The sequence below is a fragment of the Neophocaena asiaeorientalis genome, unplaced genomic scaffold, assembly GCF_003031525.2.
Source record: "Neophocaena asiaeorientalis asiaeorientalis breed wild unplaced genomic scaffold, Neophocaena_asiaeorientalis_V1.1 scaffold182, whole genome shotgun sequence".
Taxonomy (NCBI): Eukaryota; Metazoa; Chordata; class Mammalia; order Artiodactyla; family Phocoenidae; genus Neophocaena; species Neophocaena asiaeorientalis.
Window position 1 is genome coordinate 4198894 of NW_020174648.1, and position 26672 is coordinate 4225565.

At 40.8% G+C, this 26672-nt stretch overlaps 1 protein-coding gene across 2 annotated transcripts in view; it reads right to left on the reverse strand.

Annotated features, from left to right (window-relative positions):
• The window catches only part of PAPPA2 (pappalysin 2), a 281009-nt gene that overhangs the window by 137765 nt on the left and 116572 nt on the right, over positions 1–26672 (reverse strand). The window contains exons 5-11 of one of the 2 annotated variants that reach the window (XM_024758833.1): positions 25686–25878; positions 21985–22106; positions 18452–18941; positions 15252–15380; positions 12736–12827; positions 8963–9156; positions 6349–6495 (exon numbers count right to left, since the gene is read on the reverse strand). In XM_024758833.1, the coding sequence (XP_024614601.1) occupies positions 6349–6495; positions 8963–9156; positions 12736–12827; positions 15252–15380; positions 18452–18941; positions 21985–22106; positions 25686–25878 (1367 nt within the window). Of the gene's footprint in view, positions 1–6348; positions 6496–8962; positions 9157–12735; positions 12828–15251; positions 15381–18451; positions 18942–21984; positions 22107–25685; positions 25879–26672 lie in introns of those variants that run through there. The other variant, XM_024758834.1, reaches the window with a different exon arrangement.

The window sequence follows — 26672 nt, forward strand, 5'->3', positions numbered from 1 at the left end:
CGATGATGACATAAACTGATGGAGAAATATACCATGTTCTTGGTTTGGAAGAATCAATATTGTGAAAATGACTATACTACCCAAAGCAATCTACAGATTCAATGCAATCTCTATCAAACTACCAATTGGCATTCTTCACAGAATTAGAACAAAAAATTTTACAATTTGTATAGAAACACAAAAGACCCCAAATAGCCAAAGCGAACTTGATAAAGAAAAACGGAGTTGGAGGAATCAGTCTCCCTGATCTCAAACTACACAGTATATCAAGACAGTGTGGTACTGGCACAAAAACAGAAATATAGATCAATGGTACAGGATAGAATGCTCAGAGATAAACCCACGTACATATGGTCACCTAATTTACAACAAAGGAGGCAAGAATATACAATGGAGAAAAGACAGTCTCTTCAATAAGTGGGGCTGGGAAAACCGGACAGCTACATGTAAAAGAATGAAATTAGAACATGACCTAACACCATACACAAAAATAAACTCCAAATGGATTAAGACCAGACACTATAAAACACTTAGAAGAAAACATAGGAAAAACACTCTTTGACATAATCCACGGCAAGATATTTTTTGACCCACCTCCTAGAGTAATGGAAATAAAAACAAAAATAAACAAATGGGACTTAATTAAACTTAAAAGCTTTTGCACAGCAAAGGAAACCATAAACAAGACAAAAAGACAATGCTCAGAATGGGAGAAAATATTTGCACATGAAACAACAAAGGATTACTCTCCAAAATGTATAAACAGCTCATGGAGCTCAATATCAAAAAAACAAACAGTCCAATTAAAAAATGGTTGGAAGACCTAAATAGACATTTCACCAAGGAAGATATACAGATGGCCAAGAGGCACATGAAAAGCTGCTCAACATCACTAATTATTAGAGAAATGTAAATCAAAACTATAGTGAGGTATCACCACAGGCCGGTCAGAATGGCCATTATCAAAAAATCTAGAAACAATAAATGCTGGAAAACGTGTGGTGAAAAGGGAACCTTCCTGCAGTGTTGGTGGTAATGTAAATTGATACAACGACTATGGAAAACAGTATGGAGGTTCCTTAAAAAACTAAAAATAGAACTACCATATGACCCAGCAATCCCACTACTGGGCATATACCCTGAGAAAACCATAATTCAAAAAGAGACATGTACCACAATGTTCACTGCAGCACTATTTACAATAACCAGGACATGGAACCAACCTAAATGTCCATCGACAGATAAATGGATAAAGAAAGTGTGGCACATATATACAATGGACTATTTCTCAGTCACTAAAAGAAACGAAATTGAGTTATTTCTAGTGACGTGGATGGGCCTGGAGTCTGTCATACAGAGTGAAGTAAGTCAGAAAGAGAAAAACAAATACTGTATGCTAACGCATATATATGGAATCTAAGTCAGAAAGAGAAAAACAAATACTGTATGCTAACGCATATATATGGAATCTAAATTTAAAAAAACTGGTACTGATGAAGCTATTTTCAGGGCAGTAAGAAAGATGCAGACATAGAGAATGGACTTGATGACCTGGGGTCAGGGGGAAGCTGGGGCGAAGTGAGAGTAGCATTGACCTATATGCACTACCTAATGTAAAATAGCTAGTGGAAAGAAGCAGCATAGCTCAGGGAGATAAGGTCGGTGCTATGCAATGACCTAGAGGGGAGGGAGAGGGAGGATTGGGAGGGAGGCTCAAGAGGGAGGGGGTATGGGGACACGTGTATGCATATGGCTGATTCGCTTTGTTGTGCAACAGAAACTAGCACAGTATTGTGAAGCAGTTACACTCCAATAAAGATCTATTAAAAAAATATTCTTAGAGATAAAGAGAGACGTTTCTTAGTGTTAGAAGAGATAATCCACCAGGAAGATATAAAAATTCTAAAATTATCTACTGACAGTAGTTTCACTTTACACAGTTTCCATATACAAAAATATCAGTTATCACAATTTAGTTATATAATACCAGAGTCCCAACGATATGATTCAAATTTCAGTTACCAAAAAGTAATTGTAACTGTAGAAAGTACAAACTCCATTAGTAGTCTTTCCATCCACAAATCACCATGTAAATGACAACTGAGGATCATGATCAGTGACCAATACATCACTTCTTTCAAACTGTCATTGATCGTTTACTGTGTATCTGTTATTCAGTTCACACAGAGGCAGAAAAGTGTGCATTTGTGTTGCCTCATCTCCCAGTGACATTTTACCCACATGACATTTCACAAACATGGATAATCAAAAGAGGGGATCAGCCAGCAAGGATGAAAGTACAGCAAAGAAACAAAAAATTATAATGCTTGAGGTGAAATTTGAATTAAAGGTAAATAGAGTTATAGACGAAAGAGCTGAGTGTGGGAATGCTGATGCTGCTGCCATTTGAGACACTGGATTTGCAGCCAGAGGAACTTAGTGAAAGTGAAATGATCAGCAAAAATGAGAAAAGTGGTTGTGACAAAAAGGATGAAGATGTCCCAGAGGAAATGATGCCAAGAAAAAATTCACATTAAAAGAACTCTCAGAGACGTTTCATAACATTAAAAGTGCAAAGTACTATAAAATGTTGGAAGCTGCTCAAACTTAGAAAGGAATATGACAATTCACAAAGGCACCGAAAAACTGCTTGCTTTGTAATGTAAGTCATATGAAGCACAAAAAAAAAAAAAAAAAGGCAAGCACTGTTCAAACTATACTTGGTAGTTTTCTTTTTTTTTAAACAAAGAAACGAAACACTTTAATTCTCTGTTTGTAATGTTTTTTTAAACTATAATGAACTAAAATTTACTATTTTTTCACTTCCTTTCACATATATTTCTGAAAATAAGAGAGTTTTTAATATCGTGTCAAAAAGGTCATGTAACTTATAATTTTTCCCATCGATTACTGAGTTTGCTTTGTATAGTTTTAGGATACATGGTCATTTTGTGGTCCCACACTACAAAGTGAGAATTGCCTGCATATTTAATAATATAGTTTCAAAATATATAAATCAAAAACTGACAAAAATAAGAGAAACAGACAAATTCAAGACTATGGTAAGAAAGTCTGACCCATATCTCACAGTAACTGATGGAAATAGTATACAAAATATCAGGGAAAATATGTATATATCATATATTATATATATGATATAGGAAATTTTAATGACATGATGGATGAACTTGATCTATGTTAAATATATAGAATGCTATATCCAATAATTTCAGATTACATATTTCTTTCAAAGCACATGTAATATTTATCAATATTAACCAGATGCTATTCCGTAATTCAAGGGTCAACAAATTAAAAAGTCTTGAAACCATACCAAATATAATCTTTGACCACAGAAGACTCTAGCTATAAGTCAAAAATAAAAAGGTAACCAGAAAATCCATAAATGTTTGGAAGTTCATCAGCATACTTATAAATAACTCAGGGATCAAAAAATAAATCAAATAAAAATTAGAAAATATGTTTGAACTGGATGATAACAGAAATAAGATGTGAAACTTGTAGTATGTCGCTAAAGTCACACTTAGAAGGAAACTTGTGGCCTTAATGCACATATTTTAAAAAGAAAGAAGCTAAAAATTAATTATCTAAGCATCATCTCAAGTTAGTAGAAAAAGTAGAGCAAGTTAAGTGTAAACATAAAAGGAAGGAAATAATGCTATTTTCATTATTTCCTTCCTTTTATGTTCATATATGTATATTTATATACATAAGAATACATATATACACACATATATATTCTTTGGTTCTATAAAAACATTAATAAAAGATTAATAAAACTGATAAAGCTTTAGGAAGACTGAGCAAAAAAGTAAAAGAGAGAAGCCAAAAATTAACAATAGCATAAATGAAAAAAGTCCTGGGGAGCTTGGAAATATTACAAATAAAATAAGAGAACATTACAAAAAACTTAATGCCAATAAATTCAAAATTTTAGAAAAAATGGACTAATTACTTGGTGGAAAACTCAACTTACCAAAGTTGACCTAAGAAGAAATAAAAAACCCAAAATTTTCAATATTTGGTTTAAAATTTTAACACATATTTAAATATTTTCCTTAAAGAAAACACAGACTCAAATAGCTTTACTGATGGATTCCTCAAAAATTAACATCAACCTTTCACAAAATATTCCAGAAAACTGGTGAAAAAAGGAAACTTACTCTGGGAGTCAAACCTAGCCTTCATCATAAAACCTGACAAGATAGTAAAATTAAAAAAAAAAAAAAAAGTAGGAACCAATCTCTAATGAATATAAATGAAAAAAACACTTAAAATAGGATCCAAAATTATTGGCAAAGGATTATACATAGCCTCCAAGTTGTTATTTTTTTCCCCCAGGTATCTAATGTTGATTTAACATTTAAACATTTATCAATGTATATCAAGACAGTGACAGAACAAAGGGGAAAACAATATGGTCACCTCAGTGGATGCAGAAAAAGCATTTGATAAAATTCAATTCCCTTTTTCTCAAAACTATAAAACATTAAGAGAAATTAAAGACTTAAGTAACTCAAAGAAAATGTTAGAAGACAGTATTTTAAAGAGAAAACTCTCCCCAAATTGACTCAGAGATTCAATAAAATCCCAATCAAAATTGCATCAGGTTTTTTTTTCCTATGTGTGAAAATTGAAGCTGATTCCAAAATTTATACGAAAATTCAGAGGACCAAGAATAGCCAATACAATCAGGAAAAAAAGGAACAAGTTTAAGACTTACATTATTTGATTTTAAGACTCATAAAAAATGTACAGTAATTAAGAGTGTAACACTGATGCAAGGATATACAGATCAGTCTGTATACAGATATACAAAAAAGATGTAGAATCTCCACAGTAAACAGACCTCCGCATACATATTGCCAGTTTATCTGCGATAAAGGTGACACAGTGCAGCAAAGAGGGGAAAAGAAAATTTTAGTTTGAGTAATGGTAGTTCTAGGTCTAGGGAGAAAAAAATCTTGATCCCTACCTCACACAATACACAAAAATTCCAATGGATTGTACACCTACATATAAAATGTAAAACAATAACATTTCTAGAAGATAACATAGGAAAGTATATCTTTGTGGTAGGCAGAGACTATTAAATACAGTACACGACAAGCACTAACCATAAAGAAAAAGGAAGATAATTTGAATTTTAGTATAATTTAGAACTCTGTTCATCTAAATATACCATTAAGAGTAAAAATAAGTAAGCCACAGAGTGTTGGAAAATATTAAATAACATATAACTGGAACAGGATTTACATTCAGAAAATTGTAAAGAAATTATATAAATTAAGAAGAAAATGACAGACAGTCCAATAGAAAATTGAGCAAAAGACTTTAATATGCCCTTCAGATAAAAAGAAAAAAAAAAAAAAGAAGAATCTACAAATGACCAATATACATGTAAAAGTCTCCTAATCTTATTAGTCAACATGTGAATACAAATTGAAACCTCAGGGAGGTACATTTATATACCCAACAGAATGGCCAAAATGAAGACTTTTAAATATCAAGTAATGGTGAAAATGTAAAGCAACTGGAATACTCATAGGCCTCTGGTGGGAGTATAAACTAGTACAACCAAGTGGAAAATCATTCGGGATTATCTACTAAAGCTGGTCATCTGCCTAACTATGATCTAGCAGTTCCAAATATACCCAATTGTTTATATACATTCACCAAAAGAAATGTACAGAAGTGTTTATAGCAGAACTATTTGTAATACACAGTACAGAAAACCTAGAAATAAACTATATGTCTGTCCATCAATATGGTTAAATAAAGTATGACATATTCATGCACTGGAATTCTACACAGTAATGGAAATGAACTTTTCTGCTAAGTAAAGCAGCACGATGAATCCCACAAATAAAGTTGAGTAAGAAAGAATCAGACACAAATAGTACCTTACTGTAAAGTTTTTTACATAAAATGCAAACAGGCAAAACTAATCTATGGTGGCAGAAGTAAAAATAGTAGATACCTCTGTCATGTAATAAATGAGAGGGGGAATGAGAGAGCCTTTTGGGGGGTGATGTTAATTTTCTGTTTCTTGATCTGTGTGGTGGTTAGAGAGGATGTTTACTTTGTAAAAAAAATTATTGATCTGTGCATTTCTGTACTTTTCTATGTGTATATTATACTTTGATAAAATGATTGCTTATAAAGAAAAGTCCAACATTCAAAGAGAGATGAAAATAAATTCAAGATGTAAAAACTTTGCGATGAGAAAAGGAAATCTCCTGACAAGCCATTCCAATGCATCATTTATACACACACACATGCACAACCTATCCACAGCCTTCACAAAAATCCATTTGGGCCACTTACTTTGAGCCAAACCTCATCCTCTCTCTCCAGGCTACCTTTTAGCTGCTTACTCCCTTCATCCTGAGGGCTATTTCCACTGGTGACACAGGGAAACCAGCCAGTAAGTGGACGGTGCTCTGGTAAATCTGGACGGTATGATGTGCAAATCTGAAATGCAATTTCAACCAACAATTAAATGTGGAGGGTGAGAGGTAAGTAAAGACAATGAAACTCTCCAGCTTGAAACCAAAGTTTTCCTCTCTTTCTGAATGCCTAATGATCACATTATCGGCAGAAAACTTTTCTCAATGTAGAAGAATGTCTCAGTGCTCTCTGTTAGCCTCAAGATATAACTTTACCAGGGTAGAAGAATACACATGACAACTCACAGCCCACTGATGACCCAAGGATCTTGCTCAACGAATTGTCCTGGCACATTTCAGGCAACTGCTCCTAGGATTAGTTAGGGAAGTCTGTCCAGGATGATGATTAGATCCTTACCAGGCAGGATCCACTGGCCCCAGGAGTGAGGCTACTGAATCAGGGAGCCACTAAGCTGGGAAAAGGAACCAGGAAAGAGAAAATCCAGGAAATTTTTCCCACTTCACTGTGGGAAGACAGACAGGCTAGGCTAAAAGCCACTTTAGAGAGCTGTCACTAACTCAGAATCTCCCAGTTTTCCGGGCTTCCTGTCATTGGGCACCAGAACTCTTGAGAAAGATGCCAGAATTAGCTGAAGGAGTGTGGCAGGCATGGCTACTTGCCTATTCATATCCATTCCCCTTTCTTTCTTTCTTCTGTTTTTTTTCTTTTTATAAATTTATTTATTTATTTTTGGCTGCATTGGGTCTTCGTTGCTGTGCACTGGCTTTCTCTGGTTGCAGCAAGCCGGGCTACTCTTCGTTGTGGTACGTGGGCTTCTCTTGTTGCGGAGCACGGGCTCTAGGCACACAGGCTTCAGTAGTTGTGGCACGCAGGCTCTAGAGCGCAGGCTCAGTACTTGTGGCACATGGGCTTAGCTGCTCCGCGGCATGTGGGATCTTCCCGGACCAGGGCTCGAACCTGTGTCGCCTGCATTGGCAGGCGGATTCTTAACCACTGCATCACCAGGGAAGCCCTCCCCTTTCTTTCTTATTAACAAACTCCAATTTTGTTCAAGGTGACAATGTATCAAGTTATAAATGCTCATCTCCTCAGGGTCCCTTACAACTAAGGATGATGAAGTGACCTGGATCTGACCAATGAGATGTTGGTGGAAGCCTATAGTGTCAAAGTTCCCGAAGAGCTCCCATTTTCCCAATAAAAAGAGACTCAGCTAGCACGTATGAATATCTCTCCCTTTGACCTTTCCCCTTCTTCCCACTTGAAATAATGACTTCGTGCCTGGAGGAACAGCAGTCATCTTATGAGCTTGAGGAAGAAAGCTGCAAGCCAAGGATAGAAAGAGGTGAAATCTCAAAGACCCCTGGGTCCTTGATGAGTTCCTTGAACCACAGCACCAACCTTGGCTGGTTCCTCAATCGTCTGGAGGGATCTCCTCAAGGCTAAACTCCAGTAATTCTATCCTGGCCTAATACACCTAGAGAGCTAAATCTTACTTCTGTTGAAATGACTATATTGCTCATTGTTATAATGAATGAAAAAGTTTATTTGGCGATGGAAACATCTAGAATAGTATCCAAAAACTAAAGCCCTTAATCTTTTAGGTATTTAATAATGATTCGTAGAAGTCAGTCCTCAGAAGATCTTCTATTTATTTAGGTAGATATTCGTGGAAAATTGTATACCTATGGATTTGTTTTTAGTACTCACTCTCAAATTTCTTTAATAAAAAAAATTATTTAAATCAAATACTTTGGGGGCTTCCCTTGTGGCGCAGTGGTTGAGAGTCCACCTGCCAATGCAGGGGACACGGGTTCGTGCCCCGGTCCGGGAAGATCCCACATGCCGCGGAGCGGCTAGGCCCGTGAGCCATGGCCGCTGGGCCTGCACGTCCGGAGCCTGTGTTCCGCAACGGGGGAGGCCACAACAGTGAGAGGCCCACGTACCGCAAAAAAAAAATTAAAAAAATTATACTTTGATCTTTAATACATATTTTAAATTTCATTTGATCCTTGTAATAAACCACTGAGTTAAATGCAAAAGGTATTATTATACCCATTTTACATATGAGAAAATTGGGGCCCAGAGAGCTTAAGTGACACGTCAAATCTGACTTAGTAATAATCATAATAATACTGGTAGATCCAATAGTGTTATCCAGGTATTCTGACTCTTTACTGCTTCTTTTTCTTCTTTTAAAATAAATTTTCCCAAACACAAAGCCCAAGTGTAATTTCTGATATGTGTATTCTAAGACTAATTGTGAGATGCTTTTGTGTAACTTGAAGTCAGCTGTTGCATAGTCAAAGGTTCCTAGATGAAAACTAGTGAATGTAAGTGGGGTGAGGGTGAGGGATGAGATTTAATTGCTAGTCTAGAAGCTTTTCATTTAACATTATCCTATTCTGAGTGCATTAAGAACTAAATTTGGTGTCAAAGTGAGGAGAAAAAAATGTATGCTCACATTAAGTATCTGGGGGAATCACTTCACAATTTTGTTTAGCCTTGACTCTATTCTTCTGGCTTAACTTACCATGGAAGGAGGTTCTCCAGTTACCAAGGAAACAGGACACTTCTTCTTATCTTCGTGAGAAGAATAAGCTTGGGTAGCCCACTGATCCAGGTACCCTTTGGGAGTATAGAGGCCACAGTCTGTGATGCTGGTTTCCTTCTCAAAAGGTTCACATATCCCATCTCCCTCATATATATAGCACAGGCTTGGCTCCCCTGCCAAGAAAAATTTGTATGACATTTGAAAAAGTGTTTTTATACATGTCATGTAAAAATAATTACCTTTTTTTCTCCAGCCTGCTAAAGAGAAGACTGTAATTACCAACTCGTCTAATGCCCACCCCAAATATATAGACAACACACACACACACACACCTAAAAAGGAGGATACTTTTTCATGGGGAGAGTGGTAAAATCCATTTATATAATAAAAAGTATACAAAGGGGGTGGGGTTGGGGGAGAAGGAACAGGGAAAAAAAAAACAGCTGTGGGCTGGATGTAGAAAGAAATTTTAAGGAACCATTGAGCAAGGTACTTAGGGGAAGATGGGGATACAAGAGAAGTAAGTAAAAGAATAACGGAAATTTAAATAGATGGTAGGATGTATTATGTACTTGAATCCTCTTCACAGTTTTTAAAATATTAAATAAAACATTTGAGGGATTTGTTTTCAATTAAATTTTTGCTGCTGTGTTTCTTCAACTAACCATGCAACTTGCTCTGAAATGGACAAATGGGCTCCAGGTTTATAAGGATTACACGCGTATTATTTCTTTTAGTCTTAAAACAACCATGTGAGGTATGTATTTTTTGTTTGTTTCATCAATAGACAAACTGAGTCTCCGTGATTGTGACTCGCCAAAGTTCCCTTGACGCAGAAACAATGTCACTAGGCTCTGAGCCAGGCTTACACAAGGCAGGTTCAGGGGCTCTCTCTTACTCCACACTGCCTCAAGCCAAGGCAGAAGGACTGTCTTCAAGAGCAAACGTGTGAGTAATGAATATGTGAGAAAAACCGTTGGGCTTGTAAAGCAAGCTGTATCCCCTGGACAAGTCCATACTTGCTCATAGGATAACTCCTGCTAAGTGAATAGTCTGTACTAACCATAGATATGTAAAATAGCTTTCTTCAAATGTAAAAAGCTGAGATGCAGTTATAAAGCCATTTATTAAGTACTACTGCATTTTCTACCCATATTAGTAACATAATTCTAATTCCTCATTTCTACTTAAAATAATAGGACATGCAAATAAGATCAAGATTTAAAATAAATCAACACATAGGTACACACTCAGTAACATCATCACTAAAATTAACTGTTACTATACCATTCTTTTTATTTTAAATTCTTCACAGAAATACCACAAGACGGTTCCAGTAATTTTTCAGCTGCTCATCAATATGTAGTTACTAATTATTATCCTTAATAATTTCAAGTCTAAGACCCTTCTGTGGTAAATCTACCTCTACTTGCCAGGAATAAGCCACTATTCCTAGGACTTGGTTCTAAGCCTATTTTGGGTTTTAAACTCCTGCATTCCATTAAAGCCATGGTCTTTCTAAGTCACTCCCCTAAAACCAATATATGTGTATTTGGAATGACTTACGCGGGCCTCTCACTGCCGCGGCCTCTCCTGCTGCAGAGCACAGGCTCCGGACACACAGGTCCAGCGGCCATGACTCACGGGCCCAGCCGCTCCGCGGCACGTGGGATCCTCCCGGACCGGGGCACGAACCCGTGTCCCCTGCATCGGCAGGCAGACTCTCAACCACTGCGCCACCAGGGAAGCCCTATTTTTATAATATATATTTATCACATACTTTTATAACATACATACATATACATGTTTTGTTTTTCTATATAATCCAGTGACTGTTTCTCCTTGCTTCTTCTCTATTTTTTGTTTACTATGAAAACTTTTGCCTCTGTTTCTTCAAATCCATGAAAAAATAGCAGACCACTTTTACAACACATTTCACAATGGTTCCTTCAAAATTAATCTTTTGAGAAATAATGGAATAGAACTACATCCTTAGCATACTATGAGCATATTACTCACTGAAACAAATGTCTAACTGTGGAAAAGATCATTCTAACTTTGCCCTGTAAAGTTAAAATAATTTAGCTGTAAAGTTAAATGAGACTTGAGCTGCACTGGTGAAGGCAGTGTGTGTGTGTGTTGTGTGTGTGTGTGTGTGTGTGTGTGTGTGTGTGTGAGAGAGAGAGAGAGAGAGAGAGAGAGAGAGAGAGAGAGAGAGAGATGAGCCCACTATGTGCTACCAGTAAGAAATGATGCAAACAGAGGTGGCATTAACAAATACTTGTGTACAGAAGAGGGGAGGTAATCGGTTCAGGGTATTCTGCACAGCCAGACCACAACTAGAGTATTGAATTCCTTTCTGGGCATTGACCACATGAAGCATGCCAGGTTAGGGTAAATAGGAAAGGGTCTGGAAACCTAATCACATGAGGGGATGTTTGGATTGGAAAGGAGAATAATGGGGAGGCATTTCAAATATCTGAATGGTAGTCAAATAAAACTGGAAAAAAATTGATCCTCTGTTGTTTCACAGCAAGGAAAAAGCACTTGATTAAGAATTAGGAAAGCTGAGTTCCAGTGCTGGCTCTTCAGAGACCTCGTTGTATGCCTGTGGATGAGTCACTAAAATGCTCTGAGTCGCAGTTTCCAAACCAGAAAAGGGGGAAAGAATTTTATAACAGATAATGCTACTTTTAAACAGAATGGTCTCTTTCAAGGTGCATACTTTACTGCCAAATGCATGTAAGAAAAAGCTAGAGACCCATCTCTCAAGAACTGGTAGATTTCTATAAGGGAAGGAAGCTGGACACAGGAAGGGATAAGGGTCTCTATTAGACTTGTGGTATATGGTGGGCACTGAACATGTTTTGTTAGACGGATGGATGTAAAACTACAAAGGTTTTATAATTTTTTATTCTGCTCTGGAGAGCAGGGGCATTTGTGTGTTCTGTATAGTATTTAATACCTTAATAAATTCTACATAGTTATAATCATACCTGACTTTACCTTGAGATTTAGAAACATTAAAATATTTTTAGATGCACTGCTTTTTCAAGTAATTTGATGGGTATACTGCAGAGAATCACGGCAATGTATGCATAAGGGAATGGAAAAATAATCTACAAAGAAGCCTGTTGATGGTTTTAATCAGAATTGGGAGAAGTGTTCTAGAGGGCCTTCCTGTGTATCAAGAGACTAGAGTCAAAGCCACCTAGTAATAATGTATTACCAGTGATTCACCAGGATTAAGAAATGTTATGACCCTCTGCCCTTCTTGATGATCTTATCTATTAAACACAGATACCAAGAGATATCCTGTACTCCCTTTGGCTTAAAACGTACCCTACCCTAATTTTTATGTAGAATCTGTGGGATTGTGCTACTTGGCTGACAGTCTGACATCAGACATGAGGACCCAAGAGCAACCCTTGGTAACGTTAATCTAAGAGGCAGGGTGACCTAGTGGTTTAACATGTAGACTCTAGAGCTTTGCTTCCTTAGTTCAAATCCTGACGTCATCACTTCTAGCTGTATAAGAGAAAGCAAGTTATTTAGGCTCTCTGTGTCTCCGTTTAGTCTCCTCATATTTATTGTAGGGATTAAATGGGAAAATATATGTGAAACGATTAGTGCCAGGCACACAATAGACACATCAAATGTTATTGTTATTATCAGTAAGAGCTCACAAAAATAAGACACGGAGACCCCTCCAAAAATAGGACATAAGCCTAGGCAGGTGTTTTTAAACTCACCTACACAGTTGAAACCTTCCTCTAGTTCACATGCCCTTGAGCAGCCATCTCCACTCAAAAGGTCTCCATCATCACACTCTTCGCCCAGGCTCCTAGAAGGTAAAAGTGTACATTCTTATATACATACATACATAAAATGATTCTTCTTGTTTGGTTACCATCACTTCAAGTTCTTAAAACTCCTTATTATGTATTTAAAAATGCAAGCTGGAGAGAAGTTGGAGCTAAGAGAATGCTTTTACAGGAAAAGTAGCTAATGGTTCAGACACATTAGGAGATCCACCAGGGGTCCTGCCAGTGTTTCCGGAAGATGATCTTACACTAGAAGAGACCTATCAACCTCATAATGAGGGGAACCCTAAAAGTAGTTAGCTGATCTAGTGAGGAGGAAACCTGCCCATCTACGTGTGGCTTTGTTTTCTATCCATTTTCTTACGGACAAGTGATATCCAAAGTGACAACTTGTAGCTTCTAATAAAAATTTATTAAACTAGAATCTGAGGATGACTTCTTGGGGATCTGTGATTCCATTAGAATGAATCTACACGTTTCCGCGTATTAAACAGTGGATTAAATGATTTGTACAGCTCCTTCCTGCTTCATGGGTAATGGAGTGCCCCTAGCTGAGACAAAGCTGCAATTCAGAGATATCTTCTCATTGGATGGCAGAACTAAGTATGACTGTTTACAGAGAGGGAATACAGGCAGAGTCTAAAGGAACATTTTGATAAAGAGCCTTGTGAGGCCCAGTAGCCAAGCAGGTGTTGCTACAGGTGAAGCTGTTTCAAAGCTCAGGCTAGAATGTGTAATATCAGATTAGGAAGAGGGCCCTTGCCTCTTTCTGCCCGAGCTCCGCAGGCAGATGCGGCACCATGGGGCATCAGAAACTCCGTCGGAGGACTGCTGTAGGAGATGCTACGACATAAAGCCAAGTAGTTTGTTCAAGGAGGACTCTGTCCGGGTAGTAATGGTAATCTAGTCCTGCAGACACCTTAACTAGAGGGGAGCAGACTTAAAATGGGGCAGCCAGGGAGAACATCAACAACAGCCAGATTTGCTCTGTGCATATGTGAGGCTTCCCCAGGGAGATATTTAATTGAGATGGAGGAGGAGAAGGGGCAAGCTGAGACTGAGTAAGGCAGAAGGTGGCAGCAAACTAGCAAGGTTTGGGTATTAAAGTGACCTCAGTCGCTTGATATAGTTCTGAGGTCTGCAAACATTTGGTGTTTATATTTCTATGAAAAGGAGTAGACTTACAGTAAAGCTTAGGAATCTTAGAAGATTGAAAAGATAAACAGTATTTAGTCATTACTAAACAATGGGATGAAACCCCAAGAAAGGCTATAGATTGCTTTCTATTAGGTCTTCAAGATATAGGATACTGGGAACTCCCTGGTGGTCCAATGGTTAAGACTCGGTGCTTTCATTGCCATGGGCCCTGGTTGGGGAACTAAGATCCCACGAGCCGTGCAGTGTGGCCAAAAAAAAGGTGTAAGGTACTTTTCCTTGATCTGGGACATTTGGGGCTTCCCCAGTGGCGCAGTGGTTGAGAGTCTGCCTGCCAATGCAGGAGACGTGGGTTCGTGCTGTGGTCCGGGAAGATCCCACATGCCGCGGAGCGGCTGGACCCGTGAGCCACGGCCGCTGAGCCTGCGCCTCCAGAGCCTGTGCTCCGCAATGGGAGAGGCCACTGCAGTGAGTCCCGCGTACCGCAAAAAAAAAAAGTCATCTTATTAGGATGCAGGATCTAAGACAAATCACAGTGCCTAGCCTTCTAATCTCCTACTCCCAGCAGCTTTATATAAGTAACATATTAGGTTAGATAAGCATTCAGAACAGGTTAATATAGGGTGATCACTGGGACACGGAAGTAATCAGTGCTAAATTCCGGCAAGTCCCAGGCAAACCAGAATGAATTAGTCCTCTAGATTGATGTCACTAAAGGGTAACGGAAAAATGAATATGGCACGTTAAGAAATCAAAGAAGTGGTTCCATTTTTACCTTGGTGATTTTATGGAATAGCTGGAAATTACATTACAATCAGGTCTTCCAGGGATCAAATGAGCAAGTGAAGCTCAGAAAGCTATACTGATTTTCCTCAGGTCACACAGCTCATTAGTAGTATAAGACCGGCAGCTGATCCAAAAGCTATCCTCACATCCTCCTTCAGCATCATTTGGCAAGTAACCTTCTCCACCATGAATTCCTGCCCTGAGTCACTGCCCAGCAGTTGTTCTCTGAAACCTGAAGAGGGTTCCCACAGAATCAACCCCCATATCTATGACTGGGGTGAGCTCTAAATAAAAGTGGGCCCATCCTTAACTATGTAGAGATGTGATTGACCACTCAAGATATCTACTAGGTCTTAGATTTTGTTTAACACTTGAATCACATAGTGCCCTGCCCCTTACATTTCCCAAACCAGTCAAGCTGAAAACTTGAGGCTAACCCTCCTTGTCCAAGCAGGGCAGGGCATCCTCCCTCACACAATACCAGGCATACAGTATGTCCTCACCTTGCAACCTTCCCATCTCCACAGTAAGGAGCTCCATGGATGTGGCTCAGAGGAGGCGAAGCTTCTCCCAGTTCTGCTCCAGCTGCAGCTTGAACTTGGTACCGATACATCTGCCCAGGTGTGACCTCCCTGTGGAAACCAATGGGCTGTAACCACCATATCCAGGAAGTGGGGCACACCCTGGGTCCTTTTCAGATGGTTTGCAGGAGTTTAAAATAAATATTACAGGGAATATAAATGTTAAACATATGCCACATTGTTTGAAACAAAGATCAGGGCATATAGTCTTACAGAACAGCAGAATGTTTGAAACCATATTCAGTTCTGTATTTCCAGTACATTCCACACAGTGAATGTACAACAAATGCTTGCTGAATTAAAACTGAACTCACAGTCCTAGGCAATCTAAGAGAATGGTATTTCGAGTGTATCTTTACCATGTTATATATACACACACAGAAAACCACCAACTATTGAAAACCTCGTCTTCTGTATCATTCAAGTAGTCATAGGAACGGAAGATGAAAGTTTCAGAGTTCAGTCTCAGCAAGGCCCTTCTTGGGTCTGTGAATCAGAGTTTTCTTGTCTCTCAAGAGAATTCTTGTCTTGAGGAGGCAGAATGCTTACAAGGAAAAGCCACTCTCTCCTAGAAGGAGGTGAGAACACCTTCCATCATCGTGTGGATGCAAGCAATTCCACAACTGGAAATGCATTAAATGACTCCCCACCTCCGAACCTCCAAAATACATATAAACCAGGAATGGAGTTATCAATTGACACCTGAGATGGAAGGAGTTTATCTGATTCTATCTAGAGCCCAATTGCACTGATCAAGTGGAGAACGTGAGAGACTGAACATTTGCAAGGGGGAAGGGACTCAAGAGGGAGGTTGCTGGTTCCAAAGACAAATTCTGCCCTCAACTTAATTTTTGTCCAGTGCCTGCCCTAATCGGAAAAATACCGCTAAAGTCAAGCTAGGATGGGAGTGACTTAGGAGAACAGGATCTCAGAGGGCTGTTGGGACTGCCGTAAGTGGTGCCCACAGATCTCCTGCCAAGACCCTCTCTTCTTTAACACACACTTCGACTCAACCACAAAGCCTCTACTCTTTCGCTTGATGCTGCAACAAGCAAACAGGAAATGTCGTGGGGTTTCAAAACAGCTTTAAACACCTCTGTGCTGGCTTTCAGTTATTTTAGTAGGAAAGACACATAAATATGAAAGACATAGATTTCCAAATTAGCTTTCTGTAGGGACGCACTCCTCATCAGAGTGCCAGGTATTTCCAAAGCAAAACCAGTTTTATATCCTAATCAATTCTGATGGCTTCCCTTTCGCAGGGTGGTTTCTGTCTGACTTCTCATCCAGCCACGCATAAAAGTCTCATACTGCTCTGTGGCTGGGAAAGGATTGGAAGGGAGCGTCAGGATATGTTTACGCTTCTTGTGGAGAAAACTCAGCAGCAGGTAGCCCCGACCTCCAATGAGCTGAGTTTGTAAAAGGTAATGTGTTACTAAGGAAAGGGAACCAAGATGAGACTCAGTCAGAAAATTGGATTTTAATCTTGAGCTTGCCACTTACGAGCTCTGTTCAACCAAATTAAAGTTAAGCCTTAGTTCTCTCATCTATACAATGGGATATTATTGACCTTAAAGGTTGTGTGTACAGGTGTGTGTGTGTCTGTGTGTGTGTGTGTGCACGCATGCACGTGTGTATATCAAGTTAGATAACAAATATCATTTTAATTGCCTTACTAAAGAAACCCCCCCAAAATATATTTTTTTCTTTTCAAATCCATCCCATGATCTATCCTCCTATTTTGCATGAGCTTTTTGACCATTTCACTGTCTTCTAGTTCTAATTCATAGAGCTAAGATGAGAGGAAAAATGTAGTAAAATTCAAGGTGAACATTTTTCTCTACTCTTTTGTAGCTGTGGCAGACTGAAAAATGGCCACAAATTCTTCCCATCCCAGATGCATGCATGCCCTTCTGTGATGTGACTTTACTGTTTCTCTCATCAAGAAATAGAATTGATTTTGCCACTCGCAGAATCTGGAATTGACTGTGACCTGCTTTGACTTGTGGAATGATGTCATGAGTAATGTAAGCAGAAGCTTGAAAAATGTGAGTGTCTGGGGACTTGCCATCCCTCCTTCTGGAAAGCCTTCCACCAGCATGAGAACAAGCCCAGGCAAAGCCTCCTAGTGAAGGAGAGACAATGGGGAAAGAGAACTTCATCCTCCCAGCCATGTCAGTGTCTTAGCTGAGCCTCCAATGCGTGCATGAGGTCACCTGGGGCCACCCAGCCCTGGCCAAGCGGGTCCAGGTGAGTACACACAGCCAACCCATAGAACCATGAGAAATAGTGTTTGTTGTTTTAACCCACTATGTTTTGTGATGATTTCTAATGCATCGAAAACTAACTAATATAGCACCTTTGATAAAACTTTTGTTTTACCCTGAGTTCTGCCCTCAGGGCAGCCTCTGAGGAAAATTATGAGGTGAGGAAAATTTGCCTTTAGAGATACCAGCCTCCTACTCTATGGACATTGAACTCTTTAAGCCAATGATCTTATCTTAGTCTGTGTCCCCACCACTGAGCACACAGTGCCAGGAGCACTTAAGAACTCACTAAATGTAGAAAGAACAGAAGAAAGAGAAAGAGGAGGGTTGGAAAAGAAGGAAAGAGAGAGGAAGGGAGGGAGGGAGGAAAGAAAAATGAATGAGTCATGAAAGTAGAGTATAGTGTCTGCAGGACCCTTGGCTTCTCTGCTTAGCTGTAGAATAGGTGACTGTAACCTTTGAATGGTATAGGAGCTGTGGCAGATTAATAAAAAGTTTTTTAAAAGCAAGGATCAAAAATCAAATTGTGTTACCAGACAGGAGTATCTGACTCTGATCAACTTATTTATGGCAATTAATATTTTCAGTCCAACTGAAACATATCAAATACTAACCTCTTTTTTTCCATAACCGTAAAGATGGCATCATCAGTCAGAACACCTGCTTGCCCCTTCTGGGAAATACTTTTGTTCATCTCAGAGATGCCACTTTAGAATAAAACCCCCTCTGAGAGTCTGAACATTTCTCCAAATAAGGGCATATCAGAATATTAAAAAATGGAGAAAAAGGAAGCCAAACCCACTCCCAAAGCCTCAGGAAGCCCCGTGGTTTAGAAAGCCCTACTGCCCAACTCACACGTCTGTGAATTTCCTGTGAGGATGTGTCACCACCATGGGCAAGCCACTGGCAAATGGGGGTTCACGGAGGACCTGGTACCTCACGGGCCTGCAGCCAGAACACAAGGGACTGTGGGGCTGAGAAGTCAGGAGAGCTGCATCAATCTCCATCCGCTCATCAAAGGTGTAGACCTTCACCCCCAAGACTTTCCCATCAACGTGCAGTTTGATAGTGAGTGGGGTGTCACAGAAAGTGTCTAAGGGGCCTAGGTGCACGGACTCCTGGTGTTCCAGCAAGATCTCTGTGTCAAAAAGCGCCTGGGAGGAGTCCATGGAGAGGTAGGTGACCCACAGGGTAAGAGTGTCAGCTTGGACTGGGTGCTGGAAGAGCAGCTCCAGGCTACAGCCTTCTGCAGGGCAGGGGACCGTCATGTTCATGTGGTACAGGTGGAGCTCAGGACTCCAGGCCTGCAAGCTTGGCTCACAAGGTTGATCCACGTCTGGAGGCCCTGAGGGACATGAACAGAAAGACAGACGCATCAGGAATCACCATTAAAAATCTGAAAATGAGTCGCCCCTATCAAGGGCCAGAAAAAAGAATGAAGCAGAAGAGAACTCTGAGCAAATTCTTAGAGGTTAGATCTCAAGTATTACTGAAGACAGAGGTGTAACAATTCAAAAGTACTATGCTCCAAATCACCACTTTCTGGTGCCCTTTAACAAGGGAAATCCAGCATGGCATTCGGAATGGAGTGACCCAGAGCCTAGCTGGAAACATGAGGCCGATACAGGTAAGGTAAGTCATGGTCCTTAAAGAATCCTTGAGCAGAAGAGAATTATTTGTACTTAGTTTACTAATAATTTATGATAAATTAATGCTTCTGAAGCCCTGTTTTATTTGCTAATCAGGCCAGTGTTTGTTTCAGGCTGTTGCTACAATGTTTAATTAGGCTTTTCACAAAACTTCTTTGATACCCTAAGATCACACCGTAGCAATCCTTCCAATGGACTGTTAGCCAAACTTTAAAACCATACATTGAAACTTCCCTTTTAGTTCAAATATCTGTAAGCCAGTAGAGCACTACACAGAGGAAACCTGCCGGCAGGAAATAGAAACACTTCTCTTGAGTGGAAAAAAGAGGAGATTCAGTAGCCAGGTAAAAATGTAATGGTGAAAAACCAAATATCGCAAACATATGAAGTCAGCTCTGTGGAAATAATCTATACGAGGTGGTTTCTCCTACAACACGAGGGGAATTGAAAGAAAACTGCTAAATTAGGAAGCAGTAGTTAGGCTGTAATTGGTGCTGTGCATTAGCTGTGTGACTGTGACCAGTCTATCTAAGCCTCAATTTCCTCATTTATAACATAAGCACTATTTGACCCCTGCCTTACTAGATTAGTGTAGAAGATCTATACAGTGCTCCTTAGAAATATCTGCAAACTACATTTGCAAAAATAGAATGACTTAGCCCTTCAGGATTTGGAAAATAATGTTCCAAAGCCCAGAGGAAATAAGTTCAAATGTGTGTGTGTGTGTGTGTGTTACATCTTATGATCCCTATTGTTCCTTCCCTGTATTGTGAATCCATTCATTCATTAATTCAATAAAAATTGACTGTGTACCTCTTTCACACCTAGCACAAATCTAGGTATCAGAGATAGAGTAGTGAACAAGAGAGACAAAAGTCTTGACCACATATATCTTACCATAGGGTGCTAGGTACAACAATAAATAAAGAGGCATTAGTATAATAATGTCATCTCCGAAGAAAAATAAAGGAGGATAAAGGACTGGAGAATAATGGTGTGAGGCTGGGGGCTATTTTAGATCAGGGAGACAGGGAAGTTCTCTCCAAGAAGATGATATTAAGCAGGGAATATGTCTGGTTCAATTTTCTATTCCTCATAGCATTCAGAATGTAGTTGGGAGTCAATAAGTGTCCATTAAGTGTCATTAAATACATTTTGATCATATCTGTAAATATATGTGTTTGTGTGTGCTCTGCTGGGGAATCAATTCCTTTCATTTTATACATTTAAAATATGACTTGATTCTTCGCCTGTTCAAAGCAAAGGAATACCAGTATTTCCTCGCAGTATTTTCCAACAGGCATCCCCCAATACTAGCAGAGTAAAGGCCCTTGGAAGCCAACTCAGTAGCAGCACTGTCTGTCAGGAAGTTTATTATGATCTCATGTAAAGAGATGAAGTGGAGGCCCTAAAAGTTTGGTACGCCTGGAGACACCGTACAAGAGTTAGAACCCAGAATTTCTAATGCCTTTCACCTCTACCAGATAACTTTAAATTTTTCCAAGAATTAAAAAGAAAAAAGTACAGGGCCAGAGAGTCAAATGGGCATTAAAACACTAGCACAGGACAAACTGTTTGCCACAAAAATGGCCTTTTATGAAATGCCAATCTCTAAATGAGTCGTACTCAGTGCCAATGTAAATTTTATAGTCACCTTCCATTCTCTCCTGAAAAATCATTTGAAAAAAGTTCTATATGATCAATCAAGTCAATTGTCTCCCCCCAGATTCCTCCTCAAGACTCCTGTCATTTGAGTAACTGGGAGCCCAAGGGGATGCTATAGACTCTCAGACCAATGTTCTCCTTTTTTTTTCTTATCAGAGTCAAGGCTACAAACTAATTCAAATAGGAACCTGTCCAACACATCTTACGGAGTCATTTTTAGGCTCTTAATAAATATAAGAAAAAGAGAAAGGTGATGACTAGGTAAACACTGAAGATGGTGACGATAGAAGAAGTCAAGCCATTCATCAGAAGGTCCTAAAACTCATGTCAGTAGCATTTTTTGGACTTGAATTGGGGTAGCATTCATGCTCTACTTTGTCGTAGAGGCACTGTTATACATAGGTGAGTGAATATGTAACTGAGAAGTTGGGGGTGGGACAGGAAAGGGAACAGCTAAAAAAGTTTTCCCTCTCCTAGAGCCTAGCTTAGATGACATCCAAAGCACAACCAGTACCAGTGAATAATAGACTCATAAAATAGCATAGATGAGAATGATCAGTTTGGAACACCTAGTCCACCCCACCACACCCAAACTGGCTCAGTCAGTGTGTATGAGTGTTCCCTGCAACGTGTTCTCTATTAGCCTCCTGATAGAGGGGAGGATGAGATCACCTCATGTTGTCATGTGGCAAAGCTGCTTCATGGGCTGACAGGCACATGTAATACGACATGCCTGAGTTAGCTCCTCCTGAAGCCGCCCCCTGAGTTCTCCATCCCTCTGTCCTCTATGCTTCCCTCTGCTTCACCACAGCCACTGGCACGTTACGCACACAAAGGATATCCACACAAAGGTGTGAGGCAGAGTCATTCCCAGAGCCCTGGAGATTTCTAGCACATCACACACACACACGCACACACACGCACGCGCGCGCACGCACACGCACGCACGCACGCACACACACACACGCACACACACTACCTTTTTCTCACCATGCCACCGCTCCACCCTTTACCTCCACCCCCCATGTCCACCTTGGCCACCAAGGTGTAAATGAAAAAGTCATGGTCCTTTACCCACAGCCTCCTCTGGGGTCCAGTAACCCGAGGAGTCACACACGCGCCGGGAGGAAGCTGTGTGCACGTACTGACGGAATGTCCCTTCTTCAGTGCAGGCACCACACACGCTGCCCGGGACCCTGGGAAAACAATGGGCAGGGGTGGAGATGGGGAGAAATAGATCAGAGGAACTGGGTTAATGAAATTCACAAGACCTTTGGGGCATGGGAGTGGCAATGGGGAGTGAGGCCTTAGTGGGTAACTGAGAACACAACTATTTCTCAACTCATTTCCTTCTTGTATAGACCTCATCTTTGCAAAATTCATAGTGACATGAAAATCTCAAGGTTATGAGGCAGAAGAATTTAACTAAGTCATAAAGGAGGCCTGTGGAGATGAAAGAGGCCTTCTATCCAGTCAACACAAAATAATTACCATCTGAATCTTTCAACATAAAATGACTTATACACTGACTCTCAATAAGTCATCCAAAGCCTCCTTGCATTCCCCCCAACTGAAACAGAGAACAATTTTCACAGTAAACATATTAGTTATATGTGGTCTTATGTTTTAACTCTCTCCTTTTAATCACACACATACAATAAAAGTCATATGAAATGTAACACTCCTTGGTCCTCCATTGCCTAAGTTGCTTACCATGATTCAGTGTCCTTCAGAGGATAGCTCCAGCCTTACCTACTTCAGTCCCTTCATGAATTTCATTTATGTTCCCATCACAATAACTAATCACCATATCACAAAATACATCATACCCCTCACATAGCTCCATGAAACCTGCTGTTCACTCTCTAGCTAAATAGGCTTCTAAGCTTCTCTGTTTAGCAAGCCCCTACTCATCCTTCAAGACCCATGCAAATGTAACCTTTGCAGTGGCACTTAGCCTGACTCCTCTGGATGGCCAGCACTCTCTCTTCTGGGCACCCACTGTACATTCTGGCTCCCATTGTAGGGCACTGATCTGTGGTGTTGAGAATCCCCATCCCCATTCCTCCTCCTTTGCCTGTGAGCAGATCCAGACCAAGCTCGATTTTTCTATTCCCAGCAGTTAGGACACAGACTGGCCTTAGCAGTCCCTCTGTGAGAGCTTGTTCTATGCACATCCTTGAGACTATTAATACACCTATGAAGAGCTCTTCAAGCACCGTACCTTGAAGAGGTAATGACAACAATAGCTGAATAACAAGGGGAAATCACTTGACGGGGCCTGTCTCTGATACTTAGAATCTTTTTTTAAAATTTATTGAAGTATAGTTGCTGTACAATATTATAAAAGTCATATGTATACAATTCAATTTTAAGGTTATACTCCATTTACAGCTATTATGAGATATTGGCTATATTCCCTGTGATGTACAATATATCCTTGTAGCTTATTTTACACTTAATAGGTTGTGGAAGCCCAACTGTGAATGATCCATCTGCAAACGGAGGCATCAAATCAAGTTCTCTCAACAAGTAGAGGGAGAAAAGTAAAATCTTGCAATATAATGGAAAAACAGTATAGTTAAATAAGGGTAATAAGTATGCTACCAGCTCCCATTTATTAAGCACCGTATATACCTGGCATTGTTCCACTAGGTGCTTTTCATAAATTATTTCTAATCCCTGTAAGAACCCTGTTTACAAACGAGGACACTCAGGCTCAGAGGGATGAAGTAAATTGCCTAAAGTCACAACTAGTTTCTTAATTCCTCTGAGCAAGTTCCCAAACACCATCAAGTGTCCAGTACTTTGGCAACCAAAAGGTGTCGTTAACTCCAAACCCCGACTGCAGTCAGGGCTCACTTCTGTTGCGGACGCAACTCCAAACCACATTTCCCTGATGCACTTGGCTCTTCCGGGGCCGCTGCTTAGTGCGTGGTTGGGCTCCTCTCTGACATAAGGATTCCAAATACCTACTGGGGAGGAGTAAACATAACTCCGAGTGTGACACAAATCGCGGGGTACGTGACGTGAGTTTCCCCGACGCACGTGTCAGGAGGCCTCAGCGCTGTAGCCCACCTCACTGAGAAAAGGAAGCCAACTGCAGCCTTTTCTGCCAACAGCCTCGCAGCAAGCCAGCACTGATGTCTGCTTTATCGTAACGTTTGTACCAGACAGAGAATTGAAAGATTAAATTGTTTACATGTGTTACATAAACTGATGTAAAACACGGGTCTGCACATGCCCACAGAGGACCTATTGTTCAGCCAGAGCGACCCAAGCTGCACGAGGTCACACGTGCAGGAAGAGGATTCTTACACACATCACAGAGCTATTCGGTGACTCACAGAGGGAACCCATGAGAGCTTGGGTGCCGATGACAATCAAAACTGCTCTATAGGATTGCGGGGTCTAAGTAATGCCACACATTAAGTGTCCACCAGGTGTCCAGGACAGGTTCCAAGATCCCAGAAGGCTGGGAAAGCCAGCCTGAAAGCCACTTTGAAAAATGGTTCACCTGCTTCCTCCCATCCCTGTCTCTCCCTGTCCTCTCTCCCAGGCTTTCAGCAAAGCTGGAGTACACAGGAACATGCTTCAGGGACATTCAGCTCCCTAGTTGGGATCTGACACCCAGAAGGGAAGCATGACACACAGATGAGGGACTCTCCACCTGCTAAAGGGGAAAGCTCTAAATTCAAAGAAACAATCGATTCCATGTCCTCCATTTCTGCAATTCCAGGAGATACCCCCAATTCAGCTCTATCCAGCTGTGGTGTCCTGGGCTAGCCACCGTGTGCTTCTCTATGCCTCGGATTCCTCACTTATATAGCAGAGATTGGGCTCACTGCAAGGACTAAATAAGACAACTGCAGGTAAACGACCTCGCACACTGCCTCACACATACAAGGACTGAATAGCCCACAGTGGTAGGTTTTGAAAACGGAGAGCAGGTCATGGATGGGGTTCTGGCCCTTTTCAGTTAAACCGCATTCCCCCATCCTCCCACCAATTGTCAGATGTCATCCTTTTCCTACCTTCTCTCTTTTCCACAAAATTTTTCCTGGTGTTCATTATACCGATATGCAAAGGATGAATAAAAACCAAGTTTAGGTGTAATGATTCTCTTCAATAAACACAAATTAGCTGTTTATTGTGGCAGGCCAAGAGACAAAGATACAAAAAATAGTCCTGACCCCAAGGAATTGCCAGTTGAGTAGTGGAGCAGATAGGAAAATGAACAGATAATGACAATTCCTCAAGATAGTAGCCATAAGTGGGGTAGGCACGGGGTACAACAGGACACAGAAATGATGCACAGCTTGAGTCGCCAGCCACCCACTCACCCCCAGAACTGCCTGGAGGAACATGCCTTACTTCCCTTCTTCCAGACACCACTGTGCAAGTAGCAAGCCCTGCTCCACCCTTACACCAAGGAGGAACAGCTGACCTGGACAGGTGGCAAATGCCATCTCAGTTTTGTCAGGTCATTTTTTATCACATTTGTCAACCCCTTTGCAGCTCCTAGAAGCCCACCAGATGTGATTTCAGGAAACATCCGGATGCCCCTCGCCAAGGAGTGGGCACATATGATGCACCACTGGCTGATGTGAGAGCCCCATGAGCTCTGCTCAGGAGATGAGTACTGAGCAGGGTGGCGGAGGCAGCCCTGAGTAGCGGTGCATATTTATAGTTCCAAACTGGGGTTCCCCCAACTTCACGTCCTTCCCCTTGTTCACAAGAAATGCCACAGAGAAAGATACCAGTGCCTCTCTCACCTGTCATACACAACTCCACTAATTGGAGGCAGCCAGTGGATAGTGAGGGACAGGGGGGTCTGCCCGATGACCATGGGTGGGATGGGAATGGGGGTGGGCTTTCGGCTTTGACTCCATTGCTGATATACAAGGTCCAAATAGCAGTGCATTCGGGCCACTTGGTTAGGGGTGAAGCTGTCAGTGCAGTCGTCATCTGCAGAGACAAAAAAGGGAACAAGAGAGATGGAGGTTTTAACCTGCAATGTCCACCAAGGTAGGGATAGATTTTGCCAGGAAATATCTAGGCTGGAGGTGGGAAAGAGAAGGCAGAGAAGAGCACTGGCTTGTCTCTAAAGTAAGCTGGGCTTGGTGTTTACCTTGATGTTGGCCAGAGTGAGACTCACGCCCTGGGGTTCAGGGTTGCTCTGAGCTGACATTGCTTATTCAGGAAACCACAAGATGGCAGTGTTTCAGCATATGGCCTTTTAATTCGTGAACATGTGTGGAGTTGCAGACACCTGCTTTATGCCCAATGACTTTGGCCCAGGTTAGTGAGTATTCATGGAGACGCTCAAGAGGAGAGAAAGCCAAAAAGTCAAGCAGGCAGCAGGACTGGGAATGGTGATCCTCAACTTCCTTTCAGAGCTGGTAAAATTTCCTATTAGGTACACTCTTCATAGGGTTAGAAAAGGAGTTATCTTAGCTTCCAGGCCTTCTTCCATGAAGGCCCACCAGTGAAACACTCCCCTCGGCTTCTTAGATGTTTCCTCTGTCCACTTCAAAGGTGGTATCTAAATAGCTCTGCCCTCCGCACCCCACTGTCTGGTCTCTCTGCCCTGGCAAGGGCCACTGTGTGCTTGTTGGGAGAGGCAAGGATGCTGGTCCTTATGAATTTGATGTACCTGAATCATGCACCAAGATGAGACTTAGATAGGAATATATTGATGGGTCACTGACAGGACCAGCTCAGCACTCTTTCTTCCCTGCAAAAGCATGGTCAGCATCTGT